The sequence below is a fragment of the Sander vitreus genome, unplaced genomic scaffold (genome assembly GCF_031162955.1).
Source record: "Sander vitreus isolate 19-12246 unplaced genomic scaffold, sanVit1 ctg322_0, whole genome shotgun sequence".
Lineage (NCBI taxonomy): Eukaryota > Metazoa > Chordata > Actinopteri > Perciformes > Percidae > Sander > Sander vitreus.
The window spans coordinates 67,501-77,500 of NW_027595468.1; the positions used below are offsets into that span (position 1 = coordinate 67,501).

Sequence of the window (10,000 nt, forward strand, 5' to 3'; positions counted from 1 at the left end):
AGATTGCATAGAAACTGAAACCGGCGAAATGAAAGATGCAACAAAATGCGTACCTAGAGAGCAGCGAATCCTACAAGCGTACTTAAGGGTCAAAATGCGTGCCGAGTACGAACAATGAGTACACGTTGGCAGGTCTGAGTTACCTGAAGTACATTTTAGTTACCTTTAGTTACCTGAAGTTACCTTTAGTTACATTTAGTACCATTTAGTACCATTAGTGCATGCTCAGTACCTCTAAATTCACTAATGGAGAGATGTCAGAGTGGGGGGGCTGCCCATGCTCAGTACCTATACATGCACTAATGGAGAGATGTCAGAGTGGGGGGTTCTTTGTTCTACTACAATCTAACATTAGCTTAGTGCTAAATATTAAGGAGCTACATGCTAACGCCACAGCTGTAATATTATCCAATGCTGATAATTTCTCCCCAAATTCCGGTCCCTTTACTGCTGGGACATGTCTGGTTGTGTAAAATTTGGGTTAGAAGCCTTTATTGGGTTTTTTTATGATACAAAGTCCTGTTATATACTCCGTTGCAGTAGCTCCAGCTGATGCTAGTAAAACACAGAGCAGAGGCTTCCAGGAAGCGTGCTGACCAATCAGAGCAGACTGGGCATTCTTAAAGAGACAGGCGCTCCTACAGAGCATCTCATACAGAGGGTGAATACAGGTACAGCAGCCATGGGCAGTTTTTTTTTTTTATCATTTTGGGTCCTATCTTGCACCCGGCGCAGCGCAAAGGCCGACCTAAGTGTCTTTGCTAGTTTAAGACCAACCCAGTTGTCAGTTTCCCGTCCAGCGCCCACCTCGTTTAAATAACAAATGCACCTGCTCCCATCTGTAGCCCATGCTGGTCTTACAGGGAGGTGTGTTCAGGTGCATTCTGGGCGTGCTGGTCTTACAGGGAGGTGTGTTCAGGTGCATCCTGGGCGTGTTGGTCTTACAGGGAGGTGTGTTCAGGTGCATTCTGGGCGTGCTGGTCTTACAGGGAGGTGTGTTCAGGTGCATTCTGGGCGTGCTGGTCTTACAGGGAGGTGTGTTCAGGTGCATTCTGGGCGTGCTGACGCCCAAAACACACATCTGATTAATGAAGACACTAAGTACAACCCTTTAGAACCATGCTCCCGGCACACGGACCCTTTTTGCTTCACGCCGTGACCTCAGAGCGTTGAAATAGCGCCCATAAACACGTAAACGTGTTCTAGTACAAACACAAAATACAAGTTTTATCCTGAAAATGCCAAGGGACATTAAACTCACCCCATCACAAGTCCATCGATGTATTCACTGCCCTTCATGAAACCAAAGTAAAAGGTTCTGGAGACAGACAGACAGACAGAGAGGCAGACAGACAGACAGACAGAGAGACAGAGAGACAGACAGACAGAGAGACAGACAGACAGACAGACAGACAGAGAGACAGACAGACAGACAGAGACAGACAGAGAGAGACAGAGACAGACAGACAGACAGACAGCCACAGCCAGAGAGAGAGAGAGAGAGAGAGACAGACAGACAAACAGACAGAGAGACAGACAGACAAACAGTTAGTTTCATTTAGCGTCTGTATTTAGTCTTTCTGGATGGTTTCGTGTCCTGAGAGACTCTGACCTGCTATAGACTTCTTTGTAGTCCGTAGAAACTTTCTCCACCAGACTTTTATACCTGAACAGGAAACAGGAAACAGGAAACACATCACACACACACAGGAAGGTCCGACGTCAGATGATGTCACAGTGTTTATGTTGGATGCAGTCTTACCTAAGACTCTCCGCGCTCAGACTCTTCTCCTCCCCCAACGCCAACACCACCAGTTTACCTGCTCACAGAGACTCACATCAACCAATCAGGAATGAGCCCGCCTACTCTGCCTCTGATTGGCTTAGCCTGGTATTCTTAATGAGCCCTCCTACTCTGCCTCTGATTGGCTTAGCCTGGTATTCTTAATGAGCCCTCCTACTCTGCCTCTGATTGGCTTAGCCTGGTATTCTTAATGAGCCCTCTTACTCTGCCTCTGATTGGCTTAGCCTGGTATTCTTACCCTAACCAAAATGTTCTGGTCTGGCCAAATCATTGCTCTCCACACAATACAGGAACCAAACTGTTTAATTTGTCATTAGGAGGCGTCATGTGTCTCACATTTTAAACACCTGTTAGGGTGGGCCTGACTAGAGCCAGATATTCAGTGGTGGCCGGGTTGGCTCGATGATGCCTCGACGCAGAGGTCCAGGGTTTGAGTCCGACCTGTGACAATATCCTGCATGTCTTCCCCCCCTCTCTCACCTAGCTGTCCTATCAAAATAAAGACAGAAAAAGCCCAAAAATAATCTTTAAAAAACATCAGATATTCTGATATATCGGCTAAAAATCCAGAAAATAAAATGTATAAAAATACAAACTGAAACTTAAAGGGTTAAACACGAGTGCAGAGCGCCCTCTGGTGGACAGACTCTGCAACGCCAGCACTCGCAACATGGTTGAAGGGGGTTTCATCCGTTTTTATTTTATTTTTTAAAAATTCATTTATCGGCCGTTATAAATACAGATACCGATAGTTTGGAAAATGCCGATAATATCATAACATAACAACATAAGTTTGATTTTACTGGCCTGTATAAGATATTAATGCTCCCATAGATGTACGTTTGTGGGAGTAGAAGAAGGAACAAGATGGCCCAACAGGAGTGTGAGCAGATCTCAGGTGTTCATATAAAGCTGAGCTAACGTTACCTGACTCCCCCATGGTCAGGATCTCAGGTGTTCATATAAAGCTGAGCTAACGTTACCTGACTCCCCCATGGTCAGGATCTCAGGTTATCATATTAAAGCTGAGCTAACGTTACCCGACTCCCCCATGGTCAGGATCTCAGGTTATCATATTAAAGCTGAGCTAACGTTACCCGACTCCCCCCATGGTCAGGATCTCAGGTTATCATATTAAAGCTGAGCTAACGTTACCCGACTCCCCCCATGGTCAGGATCTCAGGTTATCATATTAAAGCTGAGCTAACGTTACCCGACTCCCCCCATGGTCAGGATCTCAGGTTATCATATTAAAGCTGAGCTAACGTTACCCGACTCCTCCATGGTCAGGATCTCAGGTTATCATATTAAAGCTGAGCTAACGTTACCTGACTCCCCCATGGTCAGGATCTCAGGTTATCATATTAAAGCTGAGCTAACGTTACCCGACTCCTCCATGGTCAGGATCTCAGGTTATCATATTAAAGCTGAGCTAACGTTACCCGACTCCCCCATGGTCAGGATCTCAGGTGTTCATATAAAGCTGAGCTAACGTTACCTGACTCCCCCATGGTCAGGATCTCAGGTGTATCATATAAAGCTGAGCTAACGTTACCCGACTCCCCCATGGTCAGGATCTCAGGTGTTCATATAAAGCTGAGCTAACGTTACCTGACTCCCCCATGGTCAGGATCTCAGGTGTTCATATAAAGCTGAGCTAACGTTACCTGACTCCCCCATGGCGTACAGAGTGTAGCCGTCGATCTGGCTGTAGTTTGGGAAACGCTCTCTGTTGATCCACGACTGCAGATCGCCGTCACGTTCCTCTGAAACACAGTTACATTCATTCATCCTCCTGGTGTCCTCTAGCTAAACGGCACCAGCAGGTAAACGTCTGAAAAGACATTTCTAGGCGGCCAAAATGTTCCAGGTAACTTTGCTGAAGTGAAACACAGAGTAAAGGCTGTTTTATGCTTCTGTGTCAGCTCCACGCGTCGCTCCTACGGCATCGTGACCCTTTGGGAGTTCTGCGTCGGGGTTGCTCTGCATCGCGGTGCATTTCACCTCCATAACGCTAGGGGGCGATCAGTCTGACGTTATCTGTGAGGTGTCTGCCAGCCAGTTTATGTTGTTAGCATGCTAACTTTAGCACAACTGCCCACAAAGTACTGCTTGCTGGAGACGTGCTAATTTCCAAACGTTACTGACATATAGACACTTTACTAACAGATAACCCCGTCATTATAACTAAAATATGTTTATGTTTATGTTAATATAAGTTTATTTACAAAGCTGATGTCAGTGAACTAGCATGTTGCTACCCCCCACAGTAGCTGCTGGAAACACCCACTATCAACACACAGGACCAGCCGACCAATCACAGTCACTCAGGACCAGCTGACCAATCACAGTCACTCAGGACCAGTTGACCAATCACAGTCACTCAGGACCAGTTGACCAATCACAGTCACACAGGACCAGCTGACCAATCACAGTCACTCAGGACCAGTTGACCAATCACAGTCACTCAGGACCAGCTGACCAATCACAGTCACTCAGGACCAGCTGACCAATCACAGTCACTCAGGACCAGCTGACCATCACAGTCCTTGAAACATTGACTATCAACACACAGGACCAGTTGACCAATCACAGTCACTCAGGACCAGTTGACCAGTCACAGTCACTCAGGACCAGTTGACCAGTCACAGTCACTCAGGACCAGTTGACCAATCACAGTCCTTGCGGTCTGCGTTGCCTCGACGCAAGGTTACATATTTTTTATTTTTGGAGGTGCAGGTCGAGCTACGGAGGAGGCGACGCAGAAGCAGAAATCAGCCTTGAGAGGGTCAAAGGTTAAGATAAAACACGGACAATGGACAAAAACAAGTTCAGGACTATTTAAACGTGGTCAGAGGTCAGTTTCCTGTCTCTTACCGTTGAAGGTGAAGTAGGTTCCATCTTTAAAAATCACCACGGCCGGCAGAGAGGGCAGAGACACCTCCTGGAGACAGAGACACATCACAGGGAGTAAGGGGCTGTTTCAGTCTAGACAGAAAGGTTATGTTGCCGACATCGATGAAAAATGACTGCGTGAGAGAAGTGACTCCGTTGTTTTCTGCTACCGCGAGATATTTCCTGATTTCATCGTGTTGCAACAGGATGCTGTTCCTCAGCAAAACATATATATATACTCCGGTCTTTGAGTACTACTTTGAGGTCTCTTCCACTGCACTCTGAGGTCCTTGCTTGCAAGCAATAAAACATTTGAACAAACTCTCACAGAACAACTTCTCTCTGTTTGAAACTTCTTTATTGCCCGGAAATCTTCCACCACTACTGTCAGGACGACACACAGGGACTCACTTGACAGATCTTCCACCGTGTAGTCATGTCCAACAGACTCAACCCTCCCCCTCCAAGATCTTCCACCGTGTAGTCATGTCCAACAGACTCAATCCTCCCCCCTCAAGATCTTCCACCGTGTAGTCATGTCCAACGGACTCAATCCTCCCCAGATCTTCCACCGTGTAGTCATGTCCAACAGACTCAACCCTCCCCCTCCAAGATCTTCCACCGTGTAGTCATGTCCAACAGACTCAATCCTCCCCCCTCCAAGATCTTCCACCGTGTAGTCATGTCCAACGGACTCAATCCTCCCCCTCCAAGATCTTCCACCGTGTAGTCATGTCCAACAGACTCAACCCTCCCCCCCAAGATCTTCCACCGTGTAGTCATGTCCAACGGACTCAATCCTCCCCCAGATCTTCCACCGTGTAGTCATGTCCAACAGACTCAATCCTCCCCCCAAAGATCTTCCACCGTGTAGTCATGTCCAACAGACTCAACCCCCTCCCCCCCAAGATCTTCCACCGTGTAGTCATGTCCAACGGACTCAATCCTCCCCCCAAGATCTTCCACCACTACTGTCAGGACTGACACACAGGGACTCACTTGACAGATCTTCCACCGTGTAGTCATGTCACATCACAGGGAGTAAGGGGCTGTTTCAGTCTAGACAGAAAGGTTATGTTGCCGACATCGATGAAAAATGACTGCGTGAGAGAAGTGACTCCGTTGTTTTCTGCTACCGCGAGATATTTCCTGATTTCATCGTGTTGCAACAGGATGCTGTTCCTCAGCAAAACATATATATATACTCCGGTCTTTGAGTACTACTTTGAGGTCTCTTCCACTGCACTCTGAGGTCCTTGCTTGCAAGCAATAAAACATTTGAACAAACTCTCACAGAACAACTTCTCTCTGTTTGAAACTTCTTTATTGCCCGGAAATCTTCCACCACTACTGTCAGGACGACACACAGGGACTCACTTGACAGATCTTCCACCGTGTAGTCATGTCCAACAGACTCAACCCTCCCCCCCCCCAGATCTTCCACCGTGCAGTCATGTCCAACAGACTCAACCCTCCCCCCCCAGATCTTCCACCGTGTAGTCATGTCCAACAGACTCAACCCTCCCCCAAGATCTTCCACCGTGTAGTCATGTCCAACGGACTCAATCCTCCCCCCAGATCTTCCACCGTGTAGTCATGTCCAACAGACTCAATCCTCCCCCCAAGATCTTCCACCGTGTAGTCATGTCCAACGGACTCAATCCTCCCCCCAAGATCTTCCACCACTACTGTCAGGACGACACACAGGGACTCACTTGACAGATCTTCCACCGTGTAGTCATGTCCAACGGACTCAATCCTCCCCCCAGATCTTCCACCGTGTAGTCATGTCCAACGGACTCAATCCTCCCCCCAGATCTTCCACCGTGTAGTCATGTCAAACGGACTCAACCCTCCCCCCCCAAGATCTTCCACCGTGTAGTCATGTCCAACGGACTCAATCCTCCCCCCAGATCTTCCACCATGTAGTCATGTCCAACAGACTCAACCCTCCCCCCCCAAGATCTTCCACTGTCTAGTCATGTCCAACAGACTCAATCCTCCCCCCCCAGATCTTCCACCGTGTAGTCATGTCCAACGGACTCAATCCTCCCCCCAGATCTTCCACCGTGTAGTCATGTCCAACGGACTCAATCCTCCCCCTCCCCAAGATCTTCCACCGTGTAGTCATGTCAAACGGACTCAATCCTCCCCCTCCAAGATCTTCCACCTTGTAGTCATGTCAAACGGACTCAATCCTCCCCCCCCAAGATCTTCCACCGTGTAGTCATGTCCAACAGACTCAACCCTCCCCCCAGATCTTTCCACCATGTAGTCATGTCCAACAGCTCAATCCTCCCCCAGATCTTCCACCGTGTAGTCATGTCCAACAGACTCAACCCCCCCCCCCCCCAGATCTTCCACCGTGTAGTCATGTCCAACAGACTCAACCCTCCCCCCCCAAGATCTTCCACCGTGTAGTCATGTCCAACAGACTCAATCCTGCCCCCCCAGATCTTCCACCGTGTAGTCATGTCCAACAGACTCAATCCTCCCCCCAGATCTTCCACCGTGTAGTCATGTCCAAAGCGGACTCAATCCTCCCCCCAGATCTTCCACCGTGTAGTCATGTCAAACAGACTCAATCTCCCCCCAAGATCTTCCACCGTGTAGTCATGTCAAACGGACTCAACCCTCCCCCCCCCAGATCTTCCACCGTGTAGTCATGTCAAACAGACTCAATCCCCCCCAAGATCTTCCACCGTGTAGTCATGTCAAACGGACTCAACCCTCCCCCTCCCCCCAGATCTTCCACCGTGTAGTCATGTCAAACGGACTCAATCCTCCCCCCCAAGATCTTCCACCGTGTAGTCATGTCCAACAGACTCAATCCCCCCCCCCAGATCTTCCACCGTGTAGTCATGTCCAACAGACTCAACCCTCCCCCTCCAAGATCTTCCACCGTGTAGTCATGTCCAACAGACTCAACCCTCCCCCTCCAAGATCTTCCACCGTGTAGTCATGTCCAACAGACTCAATCCTCCCCCCCCCAAGATCTTCCACCGTGTAGTCATGTCCAACAGACTCAACCCCTCCCCCCAAGATCTTCCACCGTGTAGTCATGTCCAACGGACTCAATCCTCGCCCCCCCCCCAAGATCTTCCACCACTACTGTCAGGACGACACACAGGGACTCACTTGACAGATCTTCCACCATGTAGTCATGTCCAACAGACTCAATCCTCCCCCCCCCAGATCTTCCACCGTGTAGTCATGTCCAACAGACACAATCCTCCCCCCCCAAGATCTTCCACCGTGTAGTCATGTCCAACAGACTCAATCCTCCCCCCCCAAGATCTTCCACCGTGTAGTCATGTCCAACGGACTCAATCCTCCCCTCAGATCTTCCACCGTGTAGTCATGTCAAACAGACTCAATCCTCCCCCCCCGATCTTCCACCGTGTAGTCATGTCAGACGGACTCAATCCTCCCCCCCCGATCTTCCACCGTGTAGTCATGTCAGACGGACTCAACCCTCCCCCCCCAAGATCTTCCACCGTGTAGTCATGTCCAACGGACTCAATCCTCCCCCCCCCAGATCTTCCACCGTGTAGTCATGTCCAACAGACTCAATCCTCCCCCCCCCCAGATCTTCCACCGTGTAGTCATGTCCAACAGACTCAATACTCCCCCTCCAAGATCTTCCACCGTGTAGTCATGTCCAACAGACTCAACCCTCCCCCTCCAAGATCTTCCACCGTGTAGTCATGTCCAACGGACTCAATCCTCCCAGATCTTCCACCGTGTAGTCATGTCCAACAGACTCAATCCTCCCCCCAGATCTTCCACCGTGTAGTCATGTCCAACGGACTCAATCCTCCCCCAGATCTTCCACCGTGTAGTCATGTCCAACGGACTCAATCCTCCCCAGATCTTCCACCGTGTAGTCATGTCCAACAGACTCAATCCTCCCCCCCCCAGATCTTCCACCGTGCAGTCATGTCCAACAGACTCAATCCTCCCCCCAGATCTTCCACCGTGCAGTCATGTCCAACAGACTCAATCCCCCCCCACCCCAGATCTTCCACCGTGTAGTCATGTCAAACAGACTCAATCCTCCCCCAGATCTTCCCACCGTGTAGTCATGTCCAACGGACTCAATCCTCCCCCCCCCAGATCGTCCACCGTGTAGTCATGTCCAACAGACTCAATCCTCCCCCCCCCCCAGATCTTCCACCGTGCAGTCATGTCAGACCTTTTGTGGGGTGCAAACCAGTTCCTTCCTGAGACTATTTAGCAGAGCCACCGTCGCTGCGTCTGGAGCTTAGCTCCGCCCACGACCGCTGTGATTGGTTTAAAGAAAAGCAAACAACCCAGAGAGTTTAGTCTCCTATCCCAGAATGCATCTGTGGTGTAGCCAGACCTTCCTCTGCAGCTCTGTGGAGATAGAGCTGGCAAGCAAGACTAAGCCAACTGTGGCAGAAGTACGTTATGTTTAAGTAGTGTGTGTGAGAGCCATTTACTTGCATGTTTTAGTGATTGTGAATAATGTCCCTGATGGCTCCTCATACAGGAAGTATCAAGGGTCAACCTGATTTAAAGGAGTGTGCAGGTTTGTCTGCTTGTTTTAGTTTTCTCCTACGTAAGAATTCTCAGTTTGGAAATGAGTTGGGCAACCCGCGGCGTGTCTCAGCCACAGATCACATGACAATACCAGCTGAGCTTCCTGTTTATAACATTTAACATCACTTTTAGTTTGCATGCTGAGATTAATTATCTGAGATTTTACTTCAACAGTTGTGTTAATGAACTACACACTGAAGCCGAAGACAGAAGTACTTTACAGTATATGATGGGACACAAGAAATGATTAACCAGTCTGGAATAAAACTCAACCTGATAAACTAGAATAACAAAGCTCCACATGACTCATCTGAGACGAACAAGGAAACAGGTTGTTATTCTGCCTCACTGAGACGACACACACACACACACACACACACACACTCAGACACAGACAGACACACACACACACACACAGACACACACACAGACACACACACACACACACACACAGACACACACACACACACACACACACACACACACACACACACACACACACACACTCAGACACACACACTCAGACACACACACTCACACACACACAGACACACACACACACACACACACACACACACACACACACACACACACACTCTGAGAGACGGACGCTAACATTTACCTTCAGACCAACACTTCTTTTGAGAGAGGACATCTACAGGAGGGAATACTGGGAATACTGGGAATACTGGGAATACTGGGAGTATTGGGAATACTGGGACACTACCACTTCATCCA

The 10,000-nt window shown here is 49.0% G+C and overlaps 1 protein-coding gene and 1 pseudogene across 1 annotated transcript in view; one reads left to right on the forward strand and one right to left on the reverse strand.

Moving 5' to 3' along the window:
* Window positions 1-10,000, reverse strand: part of LOC144513695 (protein disulfide-isomerase tmx3a-like) — a 33,859-nt gene that overhangs the window by 2,786 nt on the left and 21,073 nt on the right. The window contains exons 11-15 of the mRNA XM_078244874.1: window positions 4,682-4,748; window positions 3,472-3,570; window positions 1,763-1,820; window positions 1,613-1,666; window positions 1,262-1,318 (exon numbers count right to left, since the gene is read on the reverse strand). Coding sequence (XP_078101000.1) covers window positions 1,262-1,318; window positions 1,613-1,666; window positions 1,763-1,820; window positions 3,472-3,570; window positions 4,682-4,748 — 335 coding nt within the window. The remainder of the gene's footprint in view (window positions 1-1,261; window positions 1,319-1,612; window positions 1,667-1,762; window positions 1,821-3,471; window positions 3,571-4,681; window positions 4,749-10,000) is intronic.
* LOC144513702 (nuclear factor 7, brain-like) overlaps window positions 9,873-10,000 on the forward strand; it is a 1,609-nt pseudogene continuing 1,481 nt past the window's right edge.